The following is a 17,145-nucleotide window of genomic DNA, read 5'->3' as shown; positions in this document are numbered from 1 at the left end:
GGGGATGGGGGAAGGGAAGAGGTGGGTTTCAAGGTAGGGGGAAGGTTGGGCGGCGGTTTCCGGCAGCAGGGGAGGGGTTTTTCGAGGGTGGGGGTGATTTTCCGGCGTGGTGGGGGTGGGGGTGTGGTGGCCGGCTGCTGGTATGGGGTGGTTTGTGGGGTTTTTATTTTTTTTTTTTGTTTTTTGTTTTTTTTTTAAAAGAAAAAAAATAAAATTTAAGCCAATCATACGTTGACACGTGGCTAGGTGACCTGCTACATCAGGTTAGATGACCTGTTGGGTGCAACGAAAATTAATACCCTAAAGTTGGGTGCAATAGATAATAAACGAAAGTTGGGATTATTTTCGGCGGACGAGACAAAGTTCAGATTAATGGGAGCAATTTTTCATCAAATAGCTATATGGTTTTGTTACTCCTATGATTATTTAGGCTTCATTATGATGGATTGAAATTTACATATTAGAGTCTAAGTTATTCCAAACAAATTTAGAAGTTATCTTAAATTAGCTAAAGATTAAACTTTATCTATTTCACTATAATTTTATCAAGATAATACTACGTATACTCCAAATAGGAAAAGGTTATACGGAGTACTAACAATTATTATCTTCTAATTAAAAAAAAGGTAAAAAAAAAATATTATATTTAAGTCGATCAGTATAAAGACTGGGGTGAAAATTTCACCAAAGCCCTAGCCCTCTTTCTTTTATTTTTGAGGAAACCCTACCCCTCTTTCTGAGTGTTCCTCCCTCTCTTTTAAATTGATTTTCCTCCAAGAATCACTCTTGATTTTCAAATACTAGCAATCTTGTACAGTTAAAATTTTTTGATTCCTTGGATATGGAAATCCCAGGTGATGTGTTGATAGAGATACTTGCTCAATTACCGGTGAAATCGTTGATTCGATTTACGAGTGTATGTAAGTATTGGCGCTCTATCATAAAATCCTCAGAATTTGTATCAAAACATTATGCTGCTCGTTCAAATCTTGGTTATGATTCTTTTTTGACCGAATTTTCCCGTGCTTGTTCGTTTTCTGTTTTCTCTTACGAAAATTTTACATTTGAAATTGAAACTGCATTTAAGATTAGACCTGCTGTCCTCTCGTATAAACAACCCAAGTTGGGTATTGATCATCGCGACGTAATCAAAGATATCAAGATTTCCGGCCCTTGTAATGGCGTTTTCTTTGTCGAATTCCACAGAACAGGTCCTCCTGAGACGGTGTTTTTGTTTTGGAACCCGGCTACTCGACAAGTGTTTAAGCTGCCCAGTTTAGCAGATGATCTTATTCATCAAAATCTTGGTTTCGGGTTCGACTCCGAAACCAATGATTACAAGGTTGTTTGTTTTTATTGTACTAAACCCTGTCTTGGAGTTGGAGTTGGAGTTGGAGTTAACATTAGGAAGGGGCTACTGATATACTCCCTTGCTGCTAATTGCTGGAGGGAGCTCCATATCGAAACAATGAACATAGTATGGGTTTCTCATAATGTTTTCTCTAAAGGTCGTATGTGCCATTGGATGTCCTTTGATTGCACATTTCTTCTCTCTTTTGACATGGTTGATGAGGTTTTTTTGCAGACCAGTCTGCCTTATAGACCGAAAGGGTTTTTGGATCGTGGCTCTGACTCTGATAACATGTATCCTGCCGTTTATATTTTGGACAGCAACTGGTTACAGCCTACATCGACCATAGACTTATGGGTTTTACAAAAGTATGGCCCTGCAGGGTATTGGAGCAAACAACTATCTGTCACGATTCCTGACTTCGTCTTGTTTACTCCATCAATGCTGCTGCGGAACAACAGGTTAATTGTGTTTCACAACGCCAAAGACCAAGAGCTAAAATGCTATGATTTGGTCACACTACAACAAGTGAAATCGCTCCCTCTTATGGTAGACGCTGCTATTCTTGCCTATACCGAGAGTCTTGTTTCTGTACAACCAAGTCAAAATTATTCATCATCGGATCAACAACAGGAGGTAAAATTGGATTTATTGCAGCAAGAGTGTAGGAGATATATGTTAGGGGAATATCGTGACAAAGAATTTGAACCTGATGGAGAACTAATACTAGAAAATGATGATGACGAAGATGGTGATGGTGATGGTGATGCTTCGTCCGTTGACAGCGCTTTCATAGAGCCTGCAGGACCACAATTTATGGACAATCCCATCTATTACACTGATTTTGAGACAGAAAAAAAATGTGAACGTTATAGAGCCAAAGAGTGGTATAGCTTAGCAAAGCTGCCTTATTGTATTCGCGAAGTCAACCAACCAGTGATGTCCAACCCCTGCACGTTTTAAGCGGTGTAGCTCTTTTATTTTCCTTACTTTTGTTGGTCTATTTTCCTAGATTTTGAAATTCTTTCATAGGTATTATCCTGTGTAAGATTTGGCATTGGCTAAACTTTTTATTTATCAGAAAGTTTGTTACACGCTTCATTGGAGGCGGTCTCTAATTTATAAAAATCTAAGGCACTTTTTTATGGAAGGGATTTGGGAAAAGGTTTTAATATGTTCCTTTTTTATGGAAGGGATTTGGGAAAAGGTTTTAATATGTTCCCATATTTGGTTTGATGAATAACATGAAAATTTAAAGGAAGGGAAGAGAAGTGAAAGGAAAGTCTTTTTACAAATTTTCAGCTTTCGACTATAAATAGAAAATAAAAGCATATTTCCTTTCTATTCCATTCATTACATTTCATTTACCAAACATTGGAAATAAAATCTCCTTCTTTTCCCTTCTCTTCCTTTCTTTTCCCCTCCTTTCCTTTCTCTTCTTTTCCTTTACTAACAATGAAACAAACAAAGCCTAAGGGCCTGTTCTCTTATGTTGAAATTCAATTCAGTTCAGCTCAGTTCAGTTCAGCTCCTAATTTCCTTCTCTTATAAAATATTCATTTCAGTTCAGTTCAGCTGAGTTCAGTTCAGTTCAGTCAATGAGAACAGACCCTAAGACCTGTTATCTACATCAGATAACGGTCACTTTTGATGGTTATTAATTTAAAATCAACATTAACACAAAGTTTTAGAAGATTTAATTTGTAAGGCAATAAAATATGTTAAGTTGTCTTGGAAGAGAGAAAAATAATACTACGAATTACTATGTAATTATAGTGCTCATATGAATTACCAAAATATACAAGTTATATAAATATGTGAGATTAATAAATATTATATACTTACTTCTTAATATATAATTGGCATTAACAACATGATTAAGGATTTAAGGACGAGAGCCCTTTGAAAATACCCTGATTATAAATACTACAACTCCCGTGTTTATCCCATTGATAACCCCCATTTTGATATGATTGAGTGGATTGGCCAAAGAATCTAATGTATGGTTAGATCAAACAATGGATAAACATATCTTAATTGAAAATTTGTACCTCCACAATTAGACATTTGTGAATGTGCAAGAGGATGGGTGCAAACTGGTGCTTACTGCATAGTGTGTTTGGCCAAAAGCCATGAATCGTGAAAGATGCAACAAAATTTTTGTCACGGTTTACATTTGTTTTAAGAATAGTGTTGTTTGTTGAAAAATCTAAGGTATGTATAATCCTAGTACTAACGTTCATAGTTTCGTTAATAATGATGATTCCTTGGTTTCTCCTATGAATGAACAATCTAACATACACACACTATAAATTAACCAACTTCTTAATTAATCACGTAAAAACAATCATATTACAAAAAAAAAAAAAAAATTGATTCGTCAAAACTTTGTTATTACGCACACAATCTTCTTATTGTCTGCTTTATTTTGTCTTGGCTTCAAATAATTACTACTTCTCTACATAATTTAAAATGACTAACTAATAAAAAATTCGTATTTGTTAGCATTCTTATCATTTAATTAAAATAAATATTTTAACAAATATAATTAAACAAGTTGGCCGAAGAATTAATGTCTGATTACAGTTTGATCAATCAATTTAATTTTCAAACATACTCGACTTGAGAATTTATTGTATAATATATATTATATGGGGCGGGTCTCCTACTTGACCTGCCCCACTAACATCCCTATTACAATCTCTTAATTTGATTATTAATGGAAACAAATATTGCAATCTCTTAACTTTATTCATTAAGCTTAAACAAGGCTTAAAATACATATTTTTATCTAAGCTGGCCTGGAAACAAATAGAATGATTGTTGATAACAGTCTGTTAAAACATTTCTTAAATGTAGGTAATTGTAGGGAATATTTCAAGCATTATGACCCCAAACTTGAACCCCACTGTGATCATACACTAAAGTATGGTGGCGTTCCAAAGGGAAAGAAAAGAGAGCAAAAGAGTCGCCAACAAGTTTTAGGAACTTGTAAACCCAAAAGACAATCCAAAAGTACCATCAACTCCATAAGGTCTTGAACCAAACAGGGTTCGGGGATGAGGGTACGAATCCAATCTACAAAAGAAAGGACCCGCCCTATAAAATAGGCCTCTACTTTGTTCAGCTCGTATTCATGTGCGCTTTTCGAATAACATACAAACATTATATTAATCCTACCCTGTTTAATCTATGTTGTTGAATATTAATGCACAAATAAAACTATTATTGGCGATCACTTGAGTTAAAATCACATTAGCCTAAACCAAATTATTAATTATCTTATTAAGCGTGATTTCAAGTACAAATTCCCTTTAACAATCATAAAAGGTGTGATCAAGCAATAACAATAAATAAAATATCAAGCAACATAAGCATCATAATAATAATATCATGTTAAGGCATAATAAAGCTTAAATATAATAGCAAGATCCTAGGCATGATACTAACAAGATTAATAACAAATCCTAGCATGTCACTAAACAATAAAGATCAAAGTTTCAAACCTAACATGGCACTAACATGATATTAGAAAGAGTAAAGGCATCCTAAACATGATTCTAGAAAGCATAAAATAACATCCTAACATGGCACTAGGAATATTAAACATCCTAACATGATACTAGGAATCATAAAACAATAATAAGCATGCTTTCTACATTGTTAATAAAATAGGGAGTAAGCTAATCTACTTACTTTGAAGTCTCGTACCTCTTTCTAATAACAAAATACACGAGTTAGTAAACTTCAATGAAAATAATAAAAATTAATTAAATAATTAAATCAAAATCAAATTAAATAAAGTTTTGACTAGATTTGGACCAAACCCTCAGAAATTATCAACCTTTCACGTCTAGGGCGAAGGCAACTTCGAACTTGGCTAAGAGATTCTAATTCTTGCGAATGCGGAATATTGTTTGTAAAAAGGTTGGTTTAGAAATAGGGAGAGAAAGAATAAGCTATATTGCTTAGAGAGAGAATAGAGAGAATTAATGATGAGAGTTGATGATTAATCATGAAAACAGAGGTTCGGGACCCTATTTATAATGAAAATAGTCCGGAAAAATACAGAATTTGATAAGGAATAAAACTACACGCTGTCGCCAGGAATCGACTCTGTCGCGACGCGACAATGTCTGTCGCGAGGCGACAAGGTCTGTCGCGTGGCGACAGACTTGTCGTTTGGCGACAACCTGTATTAGCGCGTTTTCTTCACACAGAATCCGATCTTTAATCAACTTGATCTACGGAATCCGTACAGAAGATAAAATACGTATTTTTTAAGATAATAAAATAATGTTTTACTCCAAATAAAAGTCTATTTAAAACAAATAATTATTAAATCTAATAATATTAGAATTAAAAAGAACCTTCTAGAAACTTCTAGAAAATTATAATTAATCCTAATGATTTTAGGAATAATAATTAATATTGGGCCCTCCTCTAGATCATTGGGCCGTTTGTAAATAATTAACCGGGCCCAGTTTAGTATTTTGGCCATAACTTCCTCAATATTCATCGGAATTGGGCTTATAATATATTGTTGGAAAGGTCTTTTCGGCCCCATCCAATTACACTATTATTGGACCTTAATAATGGACCAAACTAAACTGGTTTGGCTATTTTCAAATAAATAGAGTTATTTTCAAAAACAGAGAGAAAAGAATTTTAATAAAACTAAACCGCAACACTTGATTTTCAACCACTTTCACCTCATTCGATTATGGTTCGACGTGAAAGGTATTCATCACTGGGCTTGGTTTTGGGGAGACACAAATGGGTGTCTATAGTAATATACGCCACAATCTGTTGGAGTGTAGGCCGTATCTTTCACACAATAATACAGCCCCACAAGCAAAATATTCAGACCACTTACCGTTCCGCATTTCACAAATGGTCTGGGAATTTGCAATTCTTCATGTATAGTCATGAGTTCTTTAATAAGTACAAGCGTTGGTAGCCGAAAGAAAGGGGATTCCAGGAAGAAAAAAATTAAAACATAATTAACATTTGAAAAATAAATATGTGAGATTAAAGAATATTATATACTTACTTTTTAATATATAATCGACATTAGCAACATGATTAAGCGCGAGAGCCCTTTGAAAATACTCATATTGATTATAAACACTACTTCCCGTGTTTACCCATTGATTAACCCAATATTGATATGATTGAGTGGATTGGCCAAAGAATGTAATGTCTGGCCACACTACATGAAGTTGATCAAGTAATGGATAAACATATATCCTAATTGAAAATTTTGACCTCCATAATTAGACATTTGTGAATGTGCAAGAGGATGGGTGCTTATTTCTTAGTGTGTTTGGCTAAAGGCCATGAATCGTGAAAGATGCAACTAAAATTTTGTTAGCATTACATGAATTGAGAATGCAAAAATTGACTCCGTAAGTCAAAAGACTCAAAACTAAAAGATAATTCAATGGAGGTCGATTTACATTTGTTTTAAGAATAATGTTGTTTGTTGAAAAATTTAAGGCATGTATAATTCTAGTACTAACATTCATAGTTTCGTTAATAATAATGATGATTCTTTAGTTTCTCCTATGAATGAACAATCTAACATACACCCACAATAAATGAACCAACTGCTTAATTAATCACACAAAAACAATCCTATTACACATAATGCATGAACCACCAACTCAATTAATCACACAAAAAAACGATTGATCGGAATGATGGTCAGTGTAAAATCAAAACTTTGTTATTACACACAATCATCTTATTGTCTGCTTTATTTTGAGTAATTACTACTTCTCTACCTGATTTAAAATGACTAACCAATAAAAAAAAATTATTTGTTAACATTCTTATCATTTTATTAAAATAAATATTTTAACAAATACGTTAAACAAGCTGGGCGAAGAGCGCGTTTCTTTCCTGACAGGATCCATTGTTCCAACACTCCTCAAAAAGAGGTTTAGCACTCTAAGGTGCTCTTCCATCTCATTTTGCAGTTGCCCCATTTCTGCAGCAATTACATAAAGCTTGGTTGCAGCATCCATAGCCATACGTGCAAGTAATCAGTTTATTTTATTTGAATTTGATGAAGTGAAGAGATTTATCGAGCATCCATTTATAGAGTGGTAGAGGAGTCTCGCCATGCAGTACGAATTGCATGGCATACCTAATTCTGACTACTATAACCACGCTGCCTATATGAACAAACAAACTTTGCAGAACCGTTTTACCTAATTGATCGTGGTGAAGTCAGCAATGGATTCAGCGGATCATCCACGTCACGAATTGGATGACATGCCCAATTCTGACTAATCCTCCGCACTATTTTTCTGCAGTTCAAATACTCTTATGCCTATTTAGTGAAAACTGGCTGGCTCTGGCTACCTTACTCCATGAGTGTGATCAATCAATTTAATTTTCTAACATACTCCACTTGAAAATTTATTGTATAATATATTTTATATGGATCAATAATGTGTAATATAATATATATTATATGGGTCATGAAATATAATATATACGTAATTTCATGTAATTTGTTAATTTATATAAATGTTCAATTCGCGAGTGCACTTGAAATATTAAAAGAAAATGATAATAATGATGTCAACAAATACGAAAATATGTATGAATTTGTTTGAATAGAATATTCTACTAAGGTTTTGATTTTATACTATTATGTCCACTACTACAACCACACTTTTTTTTTTAAATGTATCAGGGGTCAAGCCCATGTACGCTCCTTATATAATCCGCCCCTGGTGCTTAGTGTGTTCGGCCAAAGGTCATGAATCGTGAAAGATGCAACTAAAATTTTGATACCATTACATGAGTTGAGAATGCAAAATTGACTCCGTAAGTCAAAACTAAAATATAATTCCTTGGAGGTTGGTTTACATCTGTTCTAAGAATAAGGTCGGCTTAATTAATCACATAAAAACAATCCTATTACACATAATGCATGAACCACCAACTTAATTAATCACACAAAAAAAAAAAAACGATTGATCGTAATAATGGTCAGTATAAAATCAAAACTTTATTAGCATCATTGTTTGTTCAATGACGCACAATCCTCTTATTGTCTGATTTATTTTTTCTTGGCTACAAATAATTAATACTTCTTTACTAATTTAAAATGACTAACCAATAAAATAAATTCGTATTTGTTAAAATTCTTATCATTTCATTAAAATAAATATTTTAACAAATACGATTAAACAAGATGGCCGAATAATTTTATGTCTGAGCACACTACATGAAGTTGATCAATCAATTTTCTAACATACTCTACTTGAAAATTGTTAACATGAGGTTGTTCAATCATTTTGTGTGTGGATAATTGAGATGTTATATTGTTAGTTCATTTTTCGAGTGTGTAATTAGGATTGTTAGATTGTTATCGATTTGCGTGTTGAAAAATGTTTTGATAAATGTGGTTTTTTGGTATTTAATAATTCAAATTGAGTTCAGATTTCGCAAAAAAATAACATAAATATCTTGTATTGCTTATAAAAAACGTAAACACTCAAATGGAGACATTTTTTGATACGCAAAACAAGACATTTACGTTTTTCCTAAATTAGAGCTCGATTTGGATTCTTAAGGGCCAAAATAGCCCCAAAAAACCTTGAACGAAACATTTTTTAACATGCAAATTGATAAAAAAAAATTATTAATAATTGGAAAGTGGGCCCTACTAACGGAATTTTTTAACGGCCATGTATGGAAAGATGTAAAGAGGGCACAACCGCACAACGTAAAAAAGTGAAATTAAGGGATGTTTGGTTCAAGCATAATAGGTATAAGGTATGAGTTTAAAATGACCAAAACCCATACCTTGTGTTTGTTTTTAGAAATTTCATTTTTCAAACCCATACCGTGGGCCCATACCTCAAACCCCCACGGTATGGGTTTTTGAAACCTAAGGGGGGAGGTGGGTATGGCTCATACCCATACCTTTAGGTTTAAAATTAAAAAAATAACTATCATTCCTACATAAAAACCAAACACATAAAATCAAAAATCAAGTATCAAGTTCCAACTCCATACTACCCAGGTTTCATTCCTCATTCCAAACCCATACTATTGTTTGAACCAAACGCCCCCTAAGAGGGTTACTATATATGTATATATAATCAATAATATATACTAAAAGACACACCAGCAATGACACGTGTCAGTTTCTGGTGTGTCCTTAGTATTTTTTCTAAAAAAAAATTAATAGAATATTTATTTAAGGAAATTTTTGTAATTTAATCACTATATAAATAAAAATGATATTTACCTTTTTTAAATATTCACATTCAATTAACTAATTAATATGGAAACTAGAATAGTATAATATAATCCTTGTAAATATTTTTAAAAAATACAAATCTTCCACTATAAGTTTTTATGTGGCAAACACAATATCCATTTTAAGGATACAATTGGGATAGACAAAAATTAATGACTATAAACGAGATATTACAATATATGATCACTGATAAGTATATGCGTACATAATTTTTTTTGTCAATAACCGTGCATGGCACGGGACCTAACTTAGTTATATATAAATACTTGGTGAATTTTAGATTTATGAAATTTATCGGTTTAAACATCGAATTTATATATTTTTAATATTTGTAGCTAATTTTGTCTTTCTATTATTCACCATCTACTAAGAATTCGTTAAGATTAGTTAATTAAAAAAATAATAATAATTCAAAACATTGTTGCGGTGTTTACGCTTGATTAGACATTTGATTGGCGTAAAAGGAACAATCTTTTATCAAGTATCAGGTTCCACAACAAAGGCACTACCTTTAATTTGTCCCCATTAAAGAAATTCCTTAATTTAGTTAATTGTACTAAAAGGAATCCAACTTTTTGCCATTTAAAAAAAAAACTACTTCCTCAGTTTGTTTGTTTATAGTTGCAAGTTGCAACACATACTTTATCATGATATTTAAGAAAAGTGGATCTCACATATACTTAAAATGAGGTTTACAAAAATGAGGTTAAAAGGTTGTTAGGAGTATAATCAAGTGGGCCATGTGCTTTAAATAAATGTAATAGTACAATATTCACTATAAAATTATTCCTTTTGTAGTGTGTTGCAACTATTGTGTCATTTTCATTTTAGGAAAGTATTGCAAAAATATAAAGAAACGGAGGAAGTATGTTATTTATTGTAGTATATAAATGTAAGGAAAATTATCATTAGTACACCCCAAATTTGGGAAACTGATTTTGGCACACCCTTAATTGATTTTGGCACACCCCTATGTGAGAGCACAGTTTTCTATACTCTTCTCACATAGGGGTGTGCCAAAATCAATTAAGGGTGTGCCAAAATCATTTCCCCCAAATTTGATATTTTATCAATGGTTACTTAGGTTTTGATTATCACCGATACAATTACACTTATCTGGTTAGTAATTGGTTTAATATTATTAATTTATTAGGTTTTAATTTTATCTTTTAGTTTTAGTTATCCTATGGGACATGAGATTGTAAGGCTATAAATATGATTATTTTGATTAATTAATGTGACTTAATTTCGAAAAGCTGCTTTTGTTCTATATTCCTTATTGTGGACATCATAGAGAATCCAACCTTTTGCCTTAAATTTACCTCTCTTCATCATCATCTTCTCAACTCAAATTTGGTATTTTCAAAGTGTTTCTCGAGAGAGTTTTAATCAATTGTTTTGTTGACTTTTAATTTTCTATCCCCACTTTGTTTGACTTGCTTTGTAGTCTTCGGTCTGAAAAATGCCATCTTTAATTTCAATTAGTTTTAAACCATCCAATCAATTTTTCAATCTCCCCAAAATACCAAATTTTCTCTCTCAAAAGGACTAAAATTTGTATTAAAAATTGCAATTTTACAATCATATTTTCATTATTTCTCTTAATTTTTCCAATCATGTCACACCCACAAACAAAAAAATGTAGTGCCCTTGATTCAGGGCCTGTAACTTCAACAATTCCTCTCATTTCATTCCTAGAACAAGTTCAAGAAACTGCCCTCAATACATTTGGACCCAACAATTTTGATCCTAAGCTCTATATTGATTTCTCATTGAAATCTAATCTTTCTGTTACTCAACAAGCCTTTGCTAAACTACCAAGAACACAAAACGGTGCCGTTTCATCCGATGTATGGCGAAAATTCATACAAGATTACTTTAATGGTGCAGGGGATGATTTGATTTATGTTAAACCAGCTGATTTTGTGGCTGAGCCAAATGGGTTTTTACCAAAAGTTAAGAATCCTGAGGTTAGAGCTTGGGCTTTGCAAGTTCATGCTTTATGAAAGAATTTGAGTAGAGAGGCTTCACCTGATGTTAAAAAGCACCCTGAATTGCATACTTTGCTTCCTATTCCTGAACCTTGTGTTATTCCTGGTTCAAGGTTTAGGGAGGTTTACTACTGGGATTCCTATTGGGTTATCAGGTTTGATTCTTGATACAGTACTCCCTCCGTTTCTAAATAATGACCACGAGTGCAACCATTATTTCAAAATCATTCTGAAATAATGGTATAAAGTGTAACCATTATTTTGAAATGTTTGAGAATATTAATTTAATTATTGTGGATTGCATATTTTCTTGGTTTTTGCTTGTTTTAGTGGTTCTTGGACACATGTTGTGTGGTTTGATGTTGATGTTTACTGACCAATATGCGCAATTATTTTCTGATACCCTTAGTTTGGTGTTCAATGTAATAAATGCTTTTATATTTTCATGTACTAATTTATAATTTTTTTTGAAAGAATTGTACTACATGTTATTTTCCAAGCTTTAAAAAACAGCTAGAAGGTTGACTAAATTAGTCTTTGATTTAACTTAGTTTTTTGAAAAATTGTTGTTGATGCTGAAACATTGAACAATTAATTTATTATTATATGTGTAGATTAGATCATGGTCACTTGTTTGAAGTCATATAGCTTTGAATATTTAGCATGATTTCGTCATCTTGAAAATGATCATGTCATTTCCGTTTTTGTTTTGATACAAGGATAATTAAAGATAGCGTACCATGGTTAGACTACCTATAATAATTCAAAATAATATATAAAAAGTTTGTGCAGTCTGTCTGTAAATATACAATATTTGGTTCAGCTACAACAGGGCTGATCTGATTCTAATTGTTTGAATCTTGCACCTGGATTACTGAATTGGCAGAAGCTAATTTGTGGAAGAATTACCAGAATATTGAATGTTCTGTTTGGATGTAGACCTTATTATTCTCATTCTCTATGTCCTTGAAGGGTAGAGTTATCAGGACTTAAATTATATGTGCCATCTTTTTTTTTTTTTTAAATAATCTGCTCGAGGTCCTTAAGTTTTCAATTCTAATCAGAAAAATAGATCACAATTCTGTAAAAGAGTCTGGATGACAATTTGGCATGTTAGCTTACAATAATGATTTGCTGTTGGCAAAACTTCTTATGTTATTTTTATCTTCATTGTGCAGGGGTTTGCTAGCTAGTCACATGCACAAGACTGCAACTGCTATTGTGACTAACCTCATATATTTTGTTGAGAAGTATGGCTATGTGCTTAATGGTGCTAGAGCATATTACACCAATCGAAGGTGACTGTGACTTATTTATGTATAATATGTTTGATTAGATAATTATTTGCATCTGAGATCTGACGTTAGTGAAATCACAGTTAAGAGGCTGTATGCCTGTATTACTTACCTAAGATGTGGCTGTGAGTGATATTGTGATTATTGTCTTTCTCTATGGTCGTTTGGTTGGGAATAGGAGTTAGGAATTTACACTTGCCATAATTTTCAAGGATTGTATTGGAGTTTCACTTCCTCGGAAGTGTAAAAGATAAAGTTGTTAACTGGATATAGTTTAAGGTTTAGAAGTAAAAAATTTTGAAAGAAGTTTCACTTGCCTAGAGGATATTATTAAGCAACTTTAATCTTTTAATGAGAAGTGGAGCATCTGATGAAGTTGTCCTTTCACATCATTAGGAAGCAGTTACACAAGCTTACTATGGATTGATGGAACAAAACTCAAGCCTTTATGCTTATACAGTTATATTGACATTTGTTGCTCTGTATATGGCATCTTGAATATTTTTGAACACTCTCATTGAAATTTGAGCTTCATTGGACTATACATTAGTATCTTACAACACACTCATTGAAATTCATCCAAAGAATTTTCTCCTGGCTAACTTTTGCAAATGATATGAGTTGGAATGTTACAAATAGTGTGTATGATTAGGTGAATATGCATTTGCTAAAGAAATTGGATATTGTAATCAGATAAACCAAAATAATATTGAGGACAGTTTCGTGGGATGGAGGGAATATGATTCTAGGTCTTTAGTGACAGTTTATGATAGTTTATGGAAGGTGAGATGGTGCAGAGATTCTTCTGGTTTGACTCTTAATTGTTGAACTTGAATCTTAGGCAGCCAAATTTTTAATTCAAGCTATGCAGGCAGCTGCTAATTAAACTGTGAAGCATCTAAAGTTGTTTTTTTTTCTACAGTCAACCTCCTCTATTGAGTTCGATGATACATGCGATCTACCAAAGAACTGGGGACAAGAACTTGATTAAGAAGGCTCTTCCTGCTCTAATCAAAGAACACGAATTTGGAATTCAGGTGCCATTTTTTGCACTTTTCTTTGTCTTTTATCCTCAGCATTTCTGACCACTTCATGTATGCTGATTTTACTGTTATATCATTAAATCAAATTGTCTTGATAGGAATACATAAGGTTACAATTCATGATTCTAAAGGTTGCAGTCACAATTTGAGTAGATATTATGCTATGTGGAATAAACCAAGGCCAGAATCTTCAACAACGGTATGTTCGTTTTTCTCTTTACAACCCAAGAGTAAGAGCTGCAGTACTGCACATAGCAAACATACATATTAATCTGTTGCTTTTGCAGGACAAAGAAACTGCTTCAAAACTGTCTGATGCAGCTGACAAACAAAAGCTTTATCGTGAGGTGGCTTCAACTGCTGAATCTGGATGGGATTTTAGTACAAGGTGGATGAGGTAAAATTACCTTGCTTGGGTTCAAGTTTAATTACAGCAATCTTCAGTTTTCGATGTTGTATATGGCATGTATTTCTCTTATATGCTTAATTCTCCAGCTTCTCATGGATATTCGAGGCTCAAAATATCAAATGAATAACTTTATCTACCTTTTTAGATGTCGTATTAGTAATGGCTCTTGGATTTCTTGTTCCTTGTACCTCCAGAGTTTGTATAAGGTAGAATAATGGCTGATAAGCAGTATTTATGGGAAATCACACTTTGTTAAAGTATATATAAGTTCTGAGATAGAGTATTCTCTATTCCAATGTGTATGAGCATGTGGGAGGCATGGCAAGCTTGGCTATTGACCTATGTTCTTGCTAGTATTCTCTTATTCTTTAAGTGCATATATCTAATGGGACTTGCTTTGGTCTGTGATATTGGAAAGTATCAAAGCATATTCTGCTTTCTGGATTTCATAACTTAATTTGATTTACAAGTACATTTTTTTGGTCATGTGGGTGCATGTTCTGAAGAAATTAGTTTATTTTTGCAGGAATTCTTCTGATCTAACAACACTGACCACAACCACGATACTGCCTGTAGATCTGAATGCATACATACTCAAGGTATGTTATAAGATCATAGCTTGAGATCAATTTGATGGTTCATCTCATGTAATGAAAATTTACTTTTTGTTTGCCTCAGATGGAGCTTGATATAGCATACTTTGCAAAAGTCGCTGGAGAAAACAACATAGCTGCACAATTTCTCGAAGCTTCTCAATCAAGAGAGAAAGCGTTTAACTCTATCTTCTGGAATGAAAAGATGGGCCAGTGGCTTGATTGCTGGATCACTTGCAAGGTGACACGTGCTTGTAAATCTAAGTTTTATCCTCTAGCTACAATTACTATCAGTCTTGTAACTTTTAACTTTTTTGTTACACTTACAGGATGATCAAACATGGGAAGCTTCTCACCAGAATCAGCATTTATTTGCTTCAAACTTTATTCCCTTATGGATCAAGCCGTTTGATTCAGGTATTTAATTTTGCTCCACGTTATAACTTTTGCTTTGTTCTGGCCACTTTACTTGGGTGTTTTTTCTCTGCTCTAAGCAAAAAGACTTGAAAATTAGTTGTTCATTGTTCCCTACATAAGTCAAATTCTGCTAAATGATGCACCATGCATATTTTATATACCTTACGGAAATAAGATCACCTAGGAAAATAATGTTTTGCTGCTGTGTATTGCCATTATTACCATTTGAAACATCTGATACTGTGTACTGGTAAGACTATATTTTATTGATGTAACCTTTGGGTTTTCGAAAATGATTAAAAAAAAAAATTGATTTATCCTTTGGTTTAATCGGGGTGTAAATTGAACGTCTTTTGAAAAGAGAATACGAGCTGCAATATCTAATCTTTTCAGTCAACTTGTATTAGGGTTATATTTGGTGAAAGAATTACAATATCAATATAATTTAAATGACATCTGTATTTTCAAGCTTTCTTGGCAGAGAAGGTTATGAAAAGTCTTGCAAGTTCAGGCCTGGTTCGTCCTTATGGAATTGCCACTTCTTTGGCAAATTCTGGACAGCAATGGTTGATTGCCTCACCCTCCTTCATACTCTCATTTCTTTGGAAACTTTTGCATGTTTAAGAATTATACTGATTTGATAGAGATTGCATAACCAGGGATTATCCTAATGGCTGGGCTCCTATGCAACATATCATTATTGAAGCTCTTGCGAAGTCTGGCTCCAAGGAAGCCTATTTGATGGCAGAAGATATAGCAATCAGGTGGATTAAGACCAACTATGCAAGCTACAAGACAACTGGAGAAATGCATGAAAAATATGATGTAGATAAATGCGGGGACATTGGAGGCGGTGGTGAATACATAGCACAGGTATATGTTTACATAAGCATTAATAACTCGTTAATAGTATCATATAATGACAATATTGGGCAACAACAACATACTAGTAAACTCTTTAATGATAAATATGTAAATTAGTATCATCAATATTATTATAACCGAGATTATAATCATTGCTGTAATTTTCTTAAATTTTCGGGGATGGAAAAAGTAGCTGATAGTAGAGCAACTTGTTGGTTTCACACTTATATATATTATGAATTTACTTGCAGACTGGATTTGGCTGGACAAACGGAGTTGTATTGGCTTTATTAGAAGAATTTGGATGGCCCCAAGATAGAAAACTTGATTGTTAACTGGGAGCTGAAGAATTTAGGTTGCTTCTGCTTTATCAACAATTAAAGACGATGGCACCACGGATTTATGACATTATTTAGTGATTGAATAAAGCTTTTAATTTTCCTAATCAGGTAAAGATTAGGCTTCATAATATATTGATTGGATAATTGACCCACATGTCCCATCATTCAGGTCTTCTAAATATTAATGATTGTATTTTGTTGAACTGATTGCTAAACTCCCATGGCAGCATTGTGTATGTGTTTAATTGGAAGCAAGCTGCTTCTTGAAATAAGATATAAAGTAATTATCAACTGATTTTCATGAATGTTCCTTTTCATTGTCTCTATTATAATTTTTGAGCTACTCTAGTCTGGAGATACCGAATTAGTGTATCTGATGCTGAGTTTTACTTGTTTTCTTCTATGCTGTATTGTATGTTGTGCGACTGTTTGAGCTCATGTTAGCATGAACTAATGCCTGCTGTGGATATTAGACGAGCAACAATGAACTTAATTCTCTGTTTTTTATACTAATATCCAATAGAACCTTTTAGCTTCTGTTGGTCACTGGTCACAGA

General features: G+C 33.1%; 1 protein-coding gene and 1 pseudogene across 2 annotated transcripts; both read left to right on the top strand.

Moving 5' to 3' along the window:
* The first annotated feature begins 841 nt into the window (after positions 1–841).
* Positions 842–2,314, top strand: LOC145599243 (F-box/kelch-repeat protein At3g23880-like). Its single transcript, XM_081655644.1, has one exon. It carries the CDS (start codon positions 842–844, stop codon positions 2,312–2,314), a length of 1,473 nt encoding a protein of 490 aa, XP_081511770.1.
* An 8,601-nt stretch (positions 2,315–10,915) lies between these two features.
* Positions 10,916–16,893, top strand: LOC145597687 (putative trehalase; annotated as a pseudogene). Its single transcript, XR_014103381.1, has 11 exons — positions 10,916–11,781; positions 12,805–12,924; positions 13,844–13,958; positions 14,063–14,163; positions 14,252–14,361; positions 14,900–14,972; positions 15,052–15,207; positions 15,296–15,383; positions 15,853–15,949; positions 16,043–16,256; positions 16,499–16,893. The product of XR_014103381.1 is annotated as a putative trehalase (transcript).
* The last annotated feature ends 252 nt before the right edge of the window (positions 16,894–17,145 follow it).

This window comes from Chenopodium album, chromosome 20, assembly GCF_948465745.1.
Source record: "Chenopodium album chromosome 20, dcCheAlbu1.1, whole genome shotgun sequence".
In the NCBI taxonomy this organism is placed as follows: domain Eukaryota; kingdom Viridiplantae; phylum Streptophyta; class Magnoliopsida; order Caryophyllales; family Amaranthaceae; genus Chenopodium; species Chenopodium album.
Note: the sequence above shows the minus strand (reverse complement) of the source record. Positions and strands in the feature narration are given on the sequence as shown.

What these genes read in the sequence shown, in the direction of transcription:
- LOC145599243 (XM_081655644.1), top strand. Translation starts at nt 842, where the DNA reads ATGGAAATCCCAGGTGATGTGTTGATAGAGATACTTGCTCAATTACCG.